Below are 17,500 nucleotides of genomic sequence, written 5' to 3'. Positions count from 1 at the left end.
GGATTCCGCGGCTGTAGTAGTAGCAGTAGTGGTTAAAGGGACAGTGGCGGTAGTTTTAAAGGGTCCTATGGCAGTGGTAGGGGTAGCAATAGATAAAAGGCCTGTGATGATACGATTTAGGCCAGTGGAGATGAAAATATACCCTTGATAATGGTAGTTATGAAGGGTTGTGCGTCTGTGGTAGTAGCGGTGAAACTATAAGATCTATGATGGTTCGATTCAAGCTGATGGTGGACAAATACATGGCCGTGATAATGGTAGTTCTGAAGGGTTCCGTAGTTGTGGCGGGGACGATCATTAGGTGCGGTAATTACAGGTGGCCCTAACCCGGAAGGTGCACTACACGCGGGCGCCCCCAAGGCCTCTTGTGCAAGAAGTGCCGCTGCCTCATTAGCTGGCTGCCGAGAGGAGGACCAAGGGCGGGAGGAGGAGGACGTAGTGGTGGTGGTGGTGATGGTGGTGGAGGGCTTGCTATAGGGAGGTGGGAAGACGGAACACAGACGGTAGTTCATGATTATTATGGTGAGTTAGGGATGATTGAGGTTAGTGATGGAATAAATAGAGACGGAAGAAAAGGAAGGAGGCTCCATACGTATTATTAGAGTGAGGAAAAAAATAAAGGCTGCGAAAAGGAAGTGAAAGAAAGAGGAACTGAAGGAGATAGAGGAGGCAAAGGATGAGGAAGTGGAGGTAGTTAGATAATGAGGATTAAATGATGGAAGATAAGAAGGACAACCTAAAGGAAAAAAAAAAAGAGGAAAGGATCGTGAAGAAGGAAAGAAAGGAAGAGGGGAGGAGAAGGAAGAATATGTACATTACAAAAAAAAAAATAAAAAATAAAATAAAGAATAATGAAAAAGCAATCCTCAACAATTCCTTGGCCCTTGAGAAACCCCTACAAGGCCTTTTTCTGCCCTCTTCCCCTCTTCGTCCTCCTCCCTAACCCTGCCTCCTCTCCAGCCCCACTCTCTCTCTCTCTCTCTCTCTCTCTCTCTCTCTCTCTCTCTCTCTCTCTCTCTCTCTCTCTCTCTCTCTCTCTCTCTCTCTCATTATTATTCTTGTATTATTATTATTATTATTGTTATTATTATTATTATTATTATTATTATTATTATTATTATTATTATTATTATTGTTGTTGTTATTGTTATTATTATTATACAGTGTTTGATGTGTGAATGTATATATGTGTATTTAATTACAACATCCTTTACGTATTATCATCATTATCATCATTAATACTATAAACGACAAACTAGTTGTTATAAGATATTCCTCCAACGACTGCTCTGTTTGTACGCTTTATAGATCTGGAATTGGTATCTTATGTGTGTTTGTGTGTATGTCTGTAGCTTGGATAAGGTCAATATTTGCGGTACGTAATTTTACATTCACAATCGATCCGCGCCATAAGATGAGGCCTAAGGGCGCTACGTAGCCTCCTGAAACATTAATTCAGCACAGCGTTCGTGAAAGACCCGCGGCTCAGTGGACCAGGGGGCAATTAGTAACGGTATTGTAACTGCATATAATCGTGTAAAGAAAATGAATGAATAAATAAAAAGTATAGTCTAATCACTCTCTCTCTCTCTCTCTCTCTCTCTCTCTCTCTCTCTCTCTCTCTCTCTCTCTCTCTCTCTCTCTCTCTCTCTCTCTCTGCCAAATGAGGCATACCATTATCTTACCCAAACTATTCTTTATGATCTAATTGTGCATACAACGAAAGACAATACTTCATAGACACAAGCAACAATAGATGGACTTAAACTTGACCTCATAACTCTCTCATCTCTCATCTCTCTCTCTCTCTCTCTCTCTCTCTCTCTCTCTCTCTCTCTCTCTCTCTCTCTCTCTCTCTCTCTCTCTCTCTCTCTCTAGCTTATATAAACTCACTACAGTCTCAAGAGGGTTTATAATATTGATTCCTCTCTCTCAGTCCCTCACTCGCGGCCACCCTCGAGGGAGATACATTGGGAAGGAGAACCAAGTGGCCAAGGCTCATTATAAGGGATGGGACATGTAAGGGAATTGTGGGAACTGATGCTTAGTTGGGGTATGAGGTATATGTGTGTGTTATTGGTGCAGGGAGGACTGTCTTGTGTGTCTTTGAACTCATGTGTGTGATGTGTTTTGATAATGGTGATAGTAATGATTATCTTCGCCTTAGCCACACGCAGATCATATATTGATACATAAATGACATGAATGAAGTGTAAGAAAAAAATAAGCAACAGAGTAATATAGGCTGTGCGTGTTGTGTTGTGTTTTGTAGTGTGTGTGTGTGTGTGTGTGTGTGTGTGTGTGTGTGTGTGTGTGTGGATTGTTTCTTCGGAATTAGATAAGAAAAACGTTCCCTGCTCCTTTTCATGTTATTATTTTCAGAGCTCATTTAATATTTAATTCAAAGAGTGTTAGAAATTAAAAAATGAAGTAGTTTGTGATAGTTACACGCCTTGACAGATAGTGATTTAATGCAAGGATGGCTCTGTAGATAAATAGGTAGCTGTATAGACTGGTAGATAGATAGATAGATAGATAGATAAATAGATAGATAGATAGATAGATAGATATGTAGGTAGACAGATGGATAGATAGAGAGACAGACAGGTAGATTAATGTCCAATAATCAACATATTTAAATTACCAGGAATAACAGAAAATATGTAAATTTACTGTGATTATTTATACAAAGCAAGAAAAGAAACAAAAAGTTAGAGATAAAACGAATTAGAGAAAAAAAATGTATGCAGGCACTCACCCGCAGAGAGAGAGAGAGAGAGAGAGAGAGAGAGAGAGAGAGAGAGAGAGAGAGAGAGAGAGAGAGAGAGAATAACCCATCTACATTATCACAGGACACTTCCGAGACAAACTAAAAACTTCTCTTACCATCTCTCTCTCTCTCTCTCTCTCTCTCTCTCTCTCTCTCTCTCTCTCTCTCTCTCTCTCTCTCTCTCTCTCTCTGTCTGTCTCTCCCATCTCTTCTCTTCCCTCTCCCTTCCCTCCCTTTCGCGGACATTCGTTTTATTTACTCGTGACGTCATAATGGGCCGGTCCATTAAGCTGGGCGGGGGAATAACGTGGTTGTGCATAATCTGGTGATATTGAAGCAAACATTGTCATCTTGCTCTTGTGTCTGCAAATGTTACTGTTGTTTGTTTGTATGTGTGAGTGTGTGTGTGTATGTGTGTGTGTAGGGAGTTTTTTTTTCCTCCCCTTTTGTTGGTAAATTCTGGAACTCCCTGCCTCCTTCTGTATTTCCTCCTATCTTAAACTCTATCAAGAAGGAAAATTTCAAGGCACTTCACACTGCATTAATTTGGATTCGCTTTTGGGGTGTCGTGTTAAGAGACGGGTACCTTCAGCTGAGCGTTTTCCTCACTAGTTTTGTTGCCCTAGCCCAGATCCTCTCTCACATGAAAAATAAATAAATAAATAAATGAATAAAAAAATAAAGCTCATATATTTTCTGCGCATAATCCTTTATCAAACACTATCTTCTAATAATATGTACTTCAGTCACTGTTATTTCACTTGTATTATTATTTTTTTTTTTTTTTCGTGTGCTTTCCTTGTATTTTTTTTTCCACTTTTTCAGTAAAATTTTGATGTATTTGACTTCCACGTTGTTACTCATAAAATATTTTAGTTATGGATTCAAATATTTTCATTCCAGCATATTCGTTTAAATTTTCATTCCTCATACCTAGAGAGAGAGAGAGAGAGAGAGAGAGAGAGAGAGAGAGAGAGAGAGAGAGAGAGAGGTAACCAATATTCCGTCACTTATTTCGAACCTTTGGGTGGAAACAATTCAAAAGAAAAATAAAAAAAAAAGTGAAAATATGGATGTCGCCACAGAATTTTCCTCAATTTGGTCCTGCCTGGATACGTGTGGCTTTCTTTTTCCCTTTTTCCACTTATTCCCCTTTTATCCCCTCCTTGTATTCTACTCTTTCTTCTTCCAGCGTTTTTTTCCCTTCTCTCCTTTGTTTGTTGTTTTTTTTTATTTTCTCTTTGTTTTCCTTAGTTATTTTATATTCTTTCTCTTTTTCCCTTTCTCCTTTCCCTTTCCTCTTTCAGCGTTTTTTCCCCTTCGTTTTCTTTTTCTTTCCTATGTTTATTCTATTTTCTCTTCTCGTTTCTTTCCTTATTTTTTTTATTCTTTCTTTTTCCATATTTTCCCATTTTTCGCCTCCTTTCCTCTTTCATCGCGTTTTTTTCCTTCTTTTCCTTTCCTTTCCTTTCCTTTGTGTACGTTTTTCTAGTTTGTTTCCTTTATTTTCCCTTTCCTAGTTTTTCTTTATTTTCTTTCTAGTTTTCGTTCTTTTTTTCTTTTCTTCTTCCTTTGTTCCTTCTACTTTTTTTATATCCTTCCTTTCTATCTCTCTTCCCTTCATCTATACTTTTATTCTTTTGTTTCACCTTCCTTCCTTCCTTCCTTCCTTCCTTCCTTCCTTCCTTCCTTTCCCTTTAATCTTTTCTTCCTTCATTCCGTCTCTCCCCTTCCCTCCCTCCCTCCCTCCCTTCTTCTTTCCTTTCCATTTAATCTTTCCTTTTTTTCTTTCCATCTTATCCTTCCTTTCTCTCCTTTCCCTCCTTTCCTTCTTCCCTCCTTTATTCTCTTTTTTATCCTGACTCCCCCTTCGTTCCCATACGGAGATTAGCCGAAGGGGAGGAAACAGGAGAAGGGGAAGAGGAAAGCCTACCTTTAGTCACCTGAGGAAGGGAGGAGGTGGAGGAGGAGGAGGAGGAGGAGAAGAAGGAGGAGGTGGAAGGGATACGTAAAGAGGAGGAAAAAAGAGATAAGCTTTGGAAGAAAGGAAAAGACGATAAGGCGTGAATTCTCCTCCTCCTCCTCCTCCTCCTCCTCCTCCTCCTCCTCCTCCTCCTCCTCCTCCTCCTCCTCCTCCTCCTCCTTCTTTTCCTTCTCTTCTTCCTTTAAACATGACCTCTTGATTGGTCTTCCTTTCAGCCAATGAGAAAAGGAGGAGGAAGAGGAGGAGGAGGAGGAGGAAGGCTGGTGGTGTGTGATTGAATAGATAGAGTGCGAAGGAAGAATCTCTCTCTCTCTCTCTCTCTCTCTCTCTCTCTCTCTCTCTCTCTCTCTCTCTCTCTCTCTCTCTCTGACGCACTTCATTTCACTATTTTCTTCTTTTCTTTATTTTCTCCTCCACTCTTTCTTATTTTTCCTCTCCTTTCTTCCTCCTCCCATGATCTCCCCTCAGTTTCCCCTCCTTCCCTTTTTCTTTTTTCTTTTTATCATTCTCGCTTCCCTTATTCCGTACTTCCTTTCTCTTCTGTTTTATTTCATGATTCTCTTATTCCCTCATTCGTATTTTCCTATTTTCCCTCGATGTATTTTTCCTCCGTTTCTTATTCCATTTTTCCTTTCACTCTTTTCTTCAGTTTTGCTTCTTTTTTTCTCTCCCTCTCTCATTTTCCTTCTTTTCTTTCTCTTTTTCTTTTTCATCACTATATTTTTATTATTCCTTTGTTTTAGTTCTACTTATTCCATTTTCTTTCATTTTCTTCCATTCCCTCCGTCTCCTTCCCCTCCTCCTCCTCCTCCTCCTCCTCCTCCTCCTCCTCCTCCTCCTCCTCCTCCTCCTCCTCCTCCTCCTCCTCCTCCTCCACCAAGCCTCACAAAGCCTCCTTCAACCGCCATTAATAACTCACTCCATGCAAAATAAATATACGTTTTTCGGGAGGAGGAGGAGGAGGAGGAGGAGGAGGAGGAGGAGGAGGAGGAGGAGGAGTCAGTGCAGCAATTATTATATAGAACAAGAGGAAAAATGTTATCTTTTTTTTCCCACGCTTTCAGTTCTTGTGTGGACTGATGAGGGATGATTAAATCTCTCTCTCTCTCTCTCTCTCTCTCTCTCTCTCTCTCTCTCTCTCTCTCTCTCTCTCTCTCTCTTGACTACAGTATTTTTAAACAATTTCTTACTTCCTTTGCATCTCAAGAGACCAATGAAGTATCAAACGCCTCTCTCTCTCTCTCTCTCTCTCTCTCTCTCTCTCTCTCTCTCTCTCTCTCTCTCTCTCTCTCTCTCTCTCTCTCTCTCTCTCTCTCTCTCTCTCTCTCTCTCTCTCTCTGCTTAGCCACACAATTTAGATACTCCTCCTCGGATGCTGCCTCTTCTTTGATCTTGGAAATGCAGAAGAACTATTTTCTGCTGAAGAGGAAGCTTCTCATTATATTAATTCTGCGCGAGCGTCTGTTGGGATTACTCTGCCTCGAGTCCCAACAGGTGTGTCAGAATGGAAGCCTGAGGGATCGTTAGCTTAGCCGACTTTTAACTCTTTAACTGTGTGAGATCGGAGCTTAAGGGTTGGAGAACTTATGTAATTCGGTCCTTTAAGTGTGTGGTAATACTGATCGTGGGATTATATAAGGAGATAAGAAAATAAGGGAAGCAGCAAGAAGCCATCAGGCCTACACGTGGCAGTCCCTGTATCAAACATATCTACCTCTTTCTACTATCATTCCCATCTATAAATTTGTCTAATCTTCTTTAAAGCTCTCTATTAATGACTCAGCGCTAACAACCTAATTACTGAGTCCATTCCATTCACCTGCCACTCTATTTGAGAATCAGTTCCTTCCTATCTCTTTCAAGCTTGAACTCATCATTTCTTGTTCATCCTGATTACCGATCCAGAGAATTTTGCTTTGCGTCACCCTTGTTATATCCCCTATACTACTTCAAGACTTCTATCAGGTCCCCTCTTGACCTACGCCACTTTAAGAAATGTAAATTTAAAAGCTTTATCACCTGTATCCTTTTATTCATTCACTTCTGGCTTACTAAACTCTTAATCCTTTAACTGAGTCTGCTGGAGGTTAAGAGATACCTGGCTTGTTTAACTCCTTACTCTTTAACTAAGTGAGAGTGTAACTTGAGGGATTACAGCCTTACTAAACTCTCTAACAGCGTCTGAATGGGGCTTGAGAGGTCATCAGCTTTTCCAACTCTGAACCTCTTAACTACGCCTGAGTGAAGCTTGTGAGATTACTGGCTCAACATTTAAACTGCGTCAGAATGGAGTTTGAGAGATTACTAGCTTAACTCTTAACTTTTAATACTTCATTGTTAACCTTTGAGCTGCGTCAGAGTGGAGCGTTGAGGGATTACTGGCTTGTGTAACTCGATCCTTTAGCTGTGTCAGGATGAAGTTTGAGGAGTCACAAGCACTAGCGTATTTAACTCAACTCTTTAACTGTGTCAGGGTGAAACTTAGGAGATTATTGACGTATTTAGCTCTCAACATTTACTGCTAAGAAAAAAAAAGTTGAGCTGTAAACTATTAATATTAGAATGGGTTAAGAGGTTCAACAATGGGAATATAAAGTGGTTTTGGTTAGAGAAAATAAAACTCATACAAATTACTGGTAACACGACAAATTCAGATTTAAAGAGGAGACAAATAAAAATTGTCCCTCAGGCAGGGTTACGCATCATTAGAACAACTTAACAAGAACTGAGTAGATGCACAGATATTAACTCTTACTGCTGTTTGGCTCACCTTTCCTCCGGCTCTTAACACTCCGAGACATGTCTTCTTGTTCTGCAGCCACCTCCAAACATTATATAGAAATACACTATACTAGGAATTGCTAAATATATTCTTTTTATATCCCCCCTTCTTTCTTGTACGTGCCTATAAAAATTTCATACTTTGTTCTTAGTACTGTGAATTATTGCTTATTGCAGTGAAAGGGTTAAGTAGATTCTAAAGGAGGTAATGTTTGTAAATGAGGATTGCAGATGGAAAGGCTAAAGTGTTCAGGAGGTGGTTTGTGTATGGCTGGTCTTCTGCAGTCTCCTTGTGTAAGGCCTACCGAGAGCGCAGGTCCCTAAAGAGAGAGATAAAAAAGGATAATGCAAAATTGGAGTAATTGGAGTATTCTTGTTTTGCTCTGGCTTTTTAAATTATAAGATTATTCCGACGAAGTACATGAAAAGTTTGGCATTACGAGTCGAAGGTTTGATTTAATTTAAAAAGGTAGGTCGAGATTATGTGGCGTGCAGGTCAATGTGCGACTTATTTATTTTTTTTTGTGTTCGTGTTGATTAAGCATCTCAGGAATGTTTGAATTAAATGAAATGTGCAAAGTGTGCTTAGAGGATTTTTCTTCTTTAAGTCAGGTAATTGCTAAGCCGACTTTTCAGGATTACGTAAAAAATTGTTGGGGACTTTGCTGGACTCTCTCTCTCTCTCTCTCTCTCTCTCTCTCTCTCTCTCTCTCTCTCTCTCTCTCTCTCTCTCTCTCTCTCTCTCTCTCTCTCTCTCTCTCTCTCTCTCTCTCTCTCATATTGCTTTCTGTCAACGCTCCGTTAGCTTAGTTTTTTTTTCTTCTTTTTTCTTTCTTTGTTTCTCTTTTTTCCCTAGTTTGCATTTAATCTGCGGCGCGGCGGTCCCTCCTTTACGGCAGGACGCGCGCAAAGGCGACCTGGGCGAGTCCTCCACGTTCAGACTTTTACCGCGTTCTTTTTTTTTTTTTTTTTTTTGGCCGTCGTTTTAATTCCTCTTAAGTCTTGATGCAGTTTTCTTTCGATGTTATCAGTTTTACCATTATCATTATTTTTCATCCCTCATTGTTGGTGGTGATCATTACTGAGTTTAGAAAGGATTTGAATTCTTTCCTAGTCTTGATCTGGTTAGTACATGTGTCTTATGTTTCTTTCAGGACTATAGTTTGTAACGTTTTGTTCTCGCGGTAAAGACTGTTTTCAGAGGCCGCACAGATGATTTAAAATTAGTCGGGGCATCATGATTTATTTATTTATTTATTTATTTATTTTATTTATTTATTTTTTGTCAGTGGTACAGAATCTTTAGTAAGCTTTAAATACAATCATGAAAAAAAAAAGTTTAAATTCCAATAACTTCCTATGAATTCTGACTAAGAAGACGGGTGCTAGCTTTACAGTGTGTCGTGTCGTTGCAGTGAGTGTAATGCTGATAGCTTTCCTTTCTCTCTTCCGCAGAGCCTCCGTAGCGGCGCCTCACCTCTCCACCCTCACCACGTGCCCCGCTGCTCCACTTTGCTGCTCATCCTCTTCCTCCTCCTCGGCTGCCAAGAACCTGTTTCCTGCGACGATACCACATCCTCACCCTCAGCGCCTCCTTCAGTAGAGACACCATCGCCCCTACAGACGCGCGACACTACAGGACTTCAGGAACACACGCCGCCTGGAATATACCGGCAGGATCCTCCACTGGAAAACATGTTTAGGGATTCAGAGCAAGATAAGGGCCCAGACTCCGGTCCCTCTCTCCAGCAGACATCAGGCGCAGCCATGCCACGCCGCCGCTCGCCACCCAAAGCTGACAAAGTTCTCAACGCCGGCGGATGGCCAGCAGGGCGGCAGACGGAGGCCAGACGTGGCTTGACTCGGTGGAAAGTTGGCGCGAGAGTAGCACAGGACGGGGAGTTTCCCGTTCCGTCAGCTGGTGCAGGTGCGAGGCAAAGGCAGGGTCGTGTGGGCCATCTGGGACGCCTTAATGAACAGGCATTCCCCACAGGCCCTCGAGGTACGCCCAACCCTGGCGGGGGACAGGGGGCAGCCCTCCCTAGCGCGGGAGCAGGAGTGTTCTCTTCACTGCCAGACACGGCCGCTGACGTCGTGACCTTACCTCCACTCCTGCTTGAGAGGAAGATGAAGCTTATCGACATAAAAGAGGACAAAAGAGTGTGGGCAGCCACAGCCAAGTGCATTCTGTGCAGCGCTGATCTTATCCTCGGTGGGCGTAAGGCCGCTGCCCCCGCCCCGGAGGGACTCAGAAAGGAGGGAGGGGATGAGAAGCAGGAAAAGCGCAAAGACCAACAGCAATACAGACTGATGATGACAAAGTGTGACGCGTGTTTGAGGAATGGCGAGGTGGCCGGCCAAGGTGTCGCCGCGATCCAGGGCGGGGTCGGGGCGGCGAGGGAGCGGCGGACACACCAGGAGGAGGCGAGGCTCAGTGCCGGGGCGACACCACACCGCGAAGAAAAAATCTTTAGTACAAATGTTCTTTTCAACACGGATAATATCGCCGCCTGGACCCCGGTGGCTGGCGACGCGATGATAGGACATGTGCCGCCCCTGGATAGCCACTCGAGGGCAAGGAGGCCCTTTGGAGTGTCTCAGGTCGTGCACAACCTCGATCCTGACGCACGGAGATCGCGCAGAGCCCAGCATACACACCCACAGGCGTCCGTGCCCCGCCCCACGCCCACTGCTGCCCCGTCATTGATCCCGGGACAGGGCGGCGGCAGAAAGTCCCCGGCGGCAGCCCCGCACAATGGGGATGAAGCCAGCGTGCCCCACAATGGATCACAGGAGCGCCACAGTTTAGCCGACGATGCTTCACAAGTAGAGGCGGGGGCAGGTGAGGGTGCTCAGAGGCCCTCCTCCCCCCGCTCCCGCCACCTCCGCCATCCCTCGCCCCTCAACAATGGGGAGCGCCCTCCATCCCGCCCGTGGCCCAAGCTTGTGAAGGAGAGTAATATCTCGCCACTTACGAATTCTACTGAAGATACCAAGAGTGGGGGCCAAGAGAGAGATACGGACAGTCCTGATGAAACAATGGGCGTTCTGCATATCGCCGATGCTTCCCCTCTGAGTGTGGCTGAAGGGGAGGCCGACGGGGATATTAAACCTAAACTTATATCACAACTCGAGGAGGACGAGGAGGAGGAGGAGGAGGAGGAGGAGGAGGAGGAGGACTCTCTCGTAGGTGGAATAGTGATAGTCTTCCGGCACAGCGCCACCAAGGAGGAAGAGTCCCATTTGACGCATAGCTCTTCGTCAGCCCCTACAGGAGAAGTGATCGAGTCTGTCTCAAGTGAAGAGGAAGGAGCAGAAGACCAACAACAACAACAACAACAAAAGAAACAGAGTGAGGAGATTGAAAAGACAGAGGAGGAGGAGGAGGAGGAGGAGAAGGAAAGCACAAAAGAGATGACGAATGATGGCAGGAGGAAAGAAGAGAAGCAAGAAGAGTGGAAGAGTGTCTTGCCGAGTAAAGATAGTCATGCAAATCTGGAAGAGGAGGAGGACAGCGGAGAGAAGGAGACGCCGATAAAGATAAAGGAAGGACCAACAAGTATGACGGACAGGAAGAGGGCCTCGCCGCGGACACCCAAGGGAGGAGGAGGAGGAAAGACCCAACTCTCTTCCTCCCTTCATACATTGCCAACCTCCCGGCGCCTGGTCCTCCTTTCCCCTCCCCCCAGGGAGTCTCCCAAAAGAAGGTTATTTCCAGCGAGCCTGAGGTGCGTGCGCGGCGGCCCACCCTCCAGCCTGGTTACTGGAAAACGCCGCCAGGGGTCAAGATACAATGAGGGGAAGACGTTAAGTAGCACGCCTGTGTCGCCTGATGCAGTCACCAGCAAGGGGGATTGTTTTGAGTTCAGTGAAAATATTATCAGAGACTTTGTTTCCTGGTTGGGGTGGGGGACGGGGAGGCTCCGTGTGGGTTCTGGGGATCCCATGCGTACAGGAGGGAGAGCCAGGACCTCTAACCCCTCGGTGACCCCTCCATTGGTAATTTACTGTGATGCAGCGAGTAAAGGGTGTTTTGTGTCCTGCCGCCCCCGGGAGTCTGCCAATAGCTCCGTTCTAGGGCGTCGCTATCCCCGCAGGGCCAGGTGGAGGGGCAAGAGGAGTGTGGAAGGGACGCCAGTCGGGATGAGAGCTGAGAATAGCGGAGATAAGCCACACAAGCGACAGCGCGCTGGGAGAGGGCGAGGGAGCCCCAGCAAGGAGTGGAAATTGACAGGCTGGAATTTGGGTAAAGGGCAACACCGAGGGAGGCGCAGGAGGGGGACCAAGCCCCCCTTCATTTACGACAAGGAAGGGCGGCGGCTGCCTGGTCTGTACTCCAGCTGGGTGGCGACGCTAAGGAGACGCTCACACAAGGGTGGCAGGAAGGCGGAGGCAGGCAGCGTCCTTCACTTCATCGACGCGGCGCTGGGCTTGGATTATCCACCTCGACGTACGGAAATGCTCGCGACACTCACACAATTTCAGAACTTGTCAGACAGGCCAGAAGTTTCCTCTCCTTCTTTGAACTTAAATAAAAAAGTTTTAAAAGTCCAATCGAATATCAAACATGAAGAGGGGACAGAGGGATTTTCCCGCACCCCACGGTACTCTCGGGCCAGGTCCCCGAGGGCAACCATCACGCCCAGACGGGCGCAGCGCTCCCCGCCTCCAGATGTGTCGCGCTCTATGGAATACAGGCGAGGGAGAGCGGGAGATGGCGTTACTTTGGCCTTAAAGACACCTGATTGGGAGGATCCCGCCACCGTCCCGGAGGAAGAGGCTGTTTATAAAGACAAAGACGAACTGGAAGAGGAAACAGAAGCCGTGGCAAACACGTCTTCGAAGAGCGCTGCGGCGGGTGAACACACTACTCCCCTGAACGACATTAGCGATCCGTCTTGTGGGGTTAATGCCACTGCCGCGAGTGACAGTAGAGGCAACGACCGCGACAACGGTTCTGTCGCTGCGTGTGGCGCCGGCGAGCAACGGAACAAAGTACGGAAGAGACACCCAGTGAGGATAAATTGACTCCCAATAACACTCATGGCAACCAGGCTGACCCCGCCCTGCCCCTCACGCCACACACAGAAGACCTAATGCAATCATTAACACAGGCTGAGGAGATCGATTCGGCTCAGCGAGGCGGGGGGCACGTCTGCGTCACCAGGAGTGATCGACGTGGTAGACATAAAAGATGAGGTGACAGACGGGGAGGTGAGCAGCCATGCGGAAGACGAGGCATCAGGCGGCGCCAACACGAAAAGCAATAATAATTACAACAACAGCACGGGCAGCAATTATGTCTTCCAACACTACTACTCTAGCAACACTAGTAATGGCAGGAACGTTGATAATGAAGAGAAGGCACCAGTCATCATCCACAGCAGCTGTAGCGGCAGTAACAACAATAATAGCATAAGCAATACCAGTAAGAACAGTAAGAAAACAGAGACAAAGAACGTTAGTAGTATTAATGAAGAGGTAAGCGGGTCAACTGAAAGCAGCGACGCCCCAGGTCTTGCACCTCAGCACTTGTATGACCACGCTGAAGTGCAAGTGAGCGCAGCAGCCGAGCAACAGCAGCAGCAGCAGCAGGTGAGAAAGAAAGCAGGAACTGAAAGCGGCGCGTATGGTGGGCTTTCCCAGGAGGGGTGGCGCAGGGCGGGACAAGCTCCCTCCCGCAGGCTGGGAGTCAGGTCCGGCGGTCACATCTATGCTCGGGGACTGTACTGGGGGCAAATAGGGCGAAAAAGTAGATGGCAAAGGCCTTACCAGTCCCGATGGCCGTCTGCTTACCTCCCGTCCGGTCCCTGGGCCGCGAGAGTGCGTGGCTACTCCCGGGGTCACGCGAGAGCGTCCCGTGCGGGCACAATGGCCGCTGCTGCCTCTCTCCCGCAAGAAAACAGCAGTCGGTGCGTTGTGGGACTTGAGCCACAAGGACATGCGGGAAACGACGGAGCGGCGGCCACTGAGTCCCCAAGCACAGGGTGACCTGGTGGCTGCTCCTGACGGCGGGGGGCCTTCCCGCCCTGTTGAGGGCACCAACCTCACCAGCGTGCCCGGAGTGCTTCATTACAGAGCTTCGCCGAGACTCCACAAATCGGGGTCAAGCGGAGAGCAGGTGGCCAGTCCCTCGCAGCACTCCAACAATCGCCGGGCGGGGCCACAGGAGGGCCATGACAGATTAGCTTCGCCGAGCCACGCCCAGAAATTGAGTAGTGGGCTTCATGACGTCTCGCTGGTGGCAGGTGTCGGGGGCACACCCACAACCCCTCAGCCGCTGGGCCGCCGATCTCTCCGCAGGAAAATCGTGAACCCCAGCACCGCCCCTAAGCGAACAGTGCCCATCCTAGGACTGTTTGACTTGACGGTACGAGGGAAGCCGCGTCTCGGTGGTCGGTCTGAGCTGGCGGCGGCCCAGCTGGCCCTGCGACATATCAACGAGCAGCAGGTCATCCCCGGCCACACCCTCGTCATGTTCCACAACGACACACAGGTAAGGGTCGCGATAAGCACCACACACTCGTGCCAGGCGTCCCGGGCGGTGGGTGGAGGGTTGGTGAGAGTCCCTGCTCCCCTTCCTTGCCTCCAGGTCGCCGTCACCACCTGCGGGGCGGCCCACAAAGTTCCTTGGCCCAACCAGTAACTTTCATGGAAAAAATTACTACCCAATTCTGGCTGGAATGGGCTGTAAAGTGGTTTGGCGCCATCTAAACCCTCCACCTAATGTCACTCCACAAGTTTGGATCTAATGCAAAAGTCAATTTGTGGAGTTTTAGTTGTCACGTATAGCTCTTCCTTCCTGAGGGCGGCGGCGAGGGTGTACGAGGACCTGCGGGCGTGTGAGGGCGTGTACGGCTGTGTGAGAAAACATGAAGGCATGGGAGCGTGTGTCTGCGTGTGAGCGGGTGAATTGGGAGGTGTTCGAGGCGCGACCGTGGCGTGCAGTGACCGCCTGACATGCAACCAAGTGATGGCGTTGCAGGATGGCGTGAGTCCTTCCCTTCCTTGAGTCGTCGAGGAATTTGTCCCGTCACACATGGCTTGTTAGGAGAGAGAGAGAGAGAGAGAGAGAGAGAGAGAGAGAGAGAGAGAGGGAGAGGGAGAGGAGAGAGGAGAGAGAGGAGAGAGGAGGGAGAGAGAGAGAGAGAGAGAGAGAGAGATTTACTGTGCCCCATTTTGAGATTGTTCAGCTGCAGGGTAATAAAAAAAGTAATGCTCAGGTAATAAATCAAACTTTTTCCTTCCTCAACGTCTACTGCGGGATGAAATATGCCTCCAATAGTCTTGAGAAATATCGCTCAGAGTCATGTCTTTCTCGCCCTCAGGAGGAGCACGGAAAAATTACATCGTGGGAGAGAGAGAGAGAGAGAGAGAGAGAGAGAGAGAGAGAGAGAGAGAGAGAGAGAGAGAGAGAGAGAGGGTTACGAAAGAGTGTCCATTCAGTTTATTTAATTTACAATTGTTAGTTTTGGATTCTTCCCTCCGCCCTGGTCCGTCAAACTCTACTACAAGGCAAAGGGAGGAGGACCACTGGTGAGAAGGGGGGGGGGCAACAATGGACACAAAACCTCCTTCACGATAACAAAAGCTTCAGTAAATCGTGACGAACCAAAAGAAGAGAAAGAAAGTAACATAATAGAGCGAGTCATTTTTCACGTGGCCGCGCGCTCACGTACAGTGGCAGCAAATATTCCGGAGGTTCACGTCCATTCAGATCTTCAGCGCCCCTTCAGGAGTACAGTGAAGAGGTCTCGCAGCGCACCAGATTATATTCACATTTGCCTCCCATTCAGAGAAGCCGCTGGAGGGATAGAGAGAGGGAGAGGGACAAGGGAGAGACTGGCAGGGATGGAGCGCTAATTTTTACCTCCCGTGTTTTGTCAAGTTTATTCTTTCTCATCTCACTTTGTCAGTCTTCCCGGAATTGCATTTAGGCACGTCCCTACTCGTATTCTTGTCCCTCAAGTCCCTCACGGCCACTGTAGTACAAATGATGTGACGGAGTGTTTCCCGCCCTCCTTCCTCCCCACGCCCACTCGTCGCCCCCCCCGCCATGGAAGAGTGAGCTGGAGTTTTAATTTAAGTGTAGATTTGTCAGCCTGTTGACGTGTGTGTGTGTGTGTGTGTGTGTGTGTGTGTGTGTGTGTGTGTGTGTGTGTGTGTGTGTGTGTGTAAAGTGGGCTGTTCTTTCATGCATGCCAGGAATACATTTGGGAATTTGCATGTCTGAATGATAAGGAATTGGTACTGGTATGCATCTCCTCTGCTACTGCTGCTGCTGCTGCTACTGCGGCTACTACTACTACTACTACTACTACTGCTACTACTACTACTACTACTACTGCTGCTGCTGCTGCTGCTTCTGCTACTGCTTCTGCTTCTGCTTCTGCTACTACTACTACTACTACTACTATTGCTACTACTACTACTACTACTGCTACTACTACTACTGCTACTACTACTACTACTAGTGCTACTACTAATACTGCTGCTGCTGCTGCCACTGCTGCTGCTGCTGCTGCTGCTGCTGCTGCTGCTGCTGCTGCTGCTGCTGCTGCTGCTGCTGCTGCTGCTGCTGCTGCTACTACTACTACTACTACTACTACTACTACTACTACTACTACTACTACTACTACTACTACTACTACTACTACTGTTAATGTCTTTTTCTTTTTTCTTTCTTCTTCTTCTTCTTCTTCTTCTTCTTCTTCTTCTTCTTCTTCTTCTTCTTCTTCTTCTTCTTCTTCTTCTTCTTCATGTTCATCATCATCATCTTTTCTTCTTTTTACTGCCGATCTGCTTCCTGCACGACTTATAATATATGACAGAGGGAGTGGAGGGTGGGGGGAGAGTCTTCCACTTTGCTGTCCTTTTCTTCTACTATCACTTGAGGAGCGGAAGGTGTGCTGCGTCCTGCGTACCTCTGCAACTCCGTGTAACCCGCATTGTGACAGAGCATGTATATATAAGTCTGTGTAATTCGAAGAGTGACAGTGTTTATCTATATAACTCTATGTAATCTTCAGTGTGACAGCGGCAGTGGAGTGGACGCCTTCTTCCACGCCATCTACACGTCACGGGCCAAGATGAGGATCCTGCTGGGCGCCGCGTGTACAGAAGTAACGGAGAGCCTTGCTGCCGTGGTTCATTACTGGAATATCGTGCAGGTTAGTGGTTAATTGGGTCATTGGGTGGTTAGGGTGTTAAGTCAGTTTAATTTGATGTGATTTAATTCGGAGGTTGATTAGTGTATTGTGTTGCAGATTAAAATTATTGTGTTTGTTTATTTGTCTTAGTGTAGGCTTTAAAGTGGTTTGATTGGTTCATTGGGTGATTGGATTGTTAAGCTAGTTGAATTGGTGTGTTGATTATATTAGTTGTAGGTTTAATGCCTTAATTGTGTCATTACCTAGTTAGATTGTTAAGGCTTTTTCTTGAATTGGTGTGCTGGTTATTAATTTTGTGAATGTGTTGTACTGTAGATTGTAGTCAGGGTGTCGTAGTGGAGGTTTAGGCACTGGTTTAATTGGGTGATTGGGTAGTTAGATTATTTAGTCACTTAGTTGGTTGTGTTGATGGTTGCAGTTAGTTCAGTTCATATTTATCCAATACTACTGCTACTACTACTACTACTACTACTACGACCACCACCACCACCACCACAACAGTAGCCATAGTACATCGTCTCAAATCCTCCTCATCAAAGAATTAAGTGTTTAGATCCTAATTACACTCAGCTAAGTGGTATAAGTGAAGTAGGTCTCGTTATAAGCGGCTTCGAACTGCTTCATAATTGCTTCACTAATCCCGCCAGAAGATTCATTTGCTTCATGGGACAGGGAATCACTTTATATCGTGCGCCGGCTTATAGAAGAGTAGTAAGATGAAGATGAAGAGGAGGAGGAGGAGGAGGAAGAGAAGAAGAGAAGGTGGAGAAGTAGATGTGGAGGAGGAGGAGGAGG

General features: G+C 46.6%; 2 protein-coding genes across 3 annotated transcripts in view; both read left to right on the top strand.

The window, feature by feature from the left end:
• LOC135106498 (uncharacterized) overlaps positions 1–13,415 on the top strand; it is a 59,661-nt gene extending 46,246 nt beyond the window's left edge. For both annotated transcript variants that reach the window (XM_064015562.1, XM_064015561.1), the window contains exon 2: positions 8,991–13,415. In XM_064015562.1, coding sequence (XP_063871632.1) covers positions 9,231–12,563 — 3,333 coding nt within the window. In that variant the 5' untranslated portion in view covers positions 8,991–9,230 and the 3' untranslated portion in view covers positions 12,564–13,415. The remainder of the gene's footprint in view (positions 1–8,990) is intronic.
• Positions 12,632–17,500, top strand: part of LOC135106222 (gamma-aminobutyric acid type B receptor subunit 2-like) — an 80,460-nt gene continuing 75,591 nt past the window's right edge. The window contains 4 exon segments of the mRNA XM_064014994.1: positions 12,632–12,716; positions 13,087–13,130; positions 13,279–14,031; positions 16,565–16,705. Of these exon segments, the coding sequence (XP_063871064.1) occupies positions 12,632–12,716; positions 13,087–13,130; positions 13,279–14,031; positions 16,565–16,705 (1,023 nt within the window).

Source organism: Scylla paramamosain, chromosome 13, assembly GCF_035594125.1.
Source record: "Scylla paramamosain isolate STU-SP2022 chromosome 13, ASM3559412v1, whole genome shotgun sequence".
NCBI lineage: Eukaryota > Metazoa > Arthropoda > Malacostraca > Decapoda > Portunidae > Scylla > Scylla paramamosain.
Note: the sequence above shows the minus strand (reverse complement) of the source record. Positions and strands in the feature narration are given on the sequence as shown.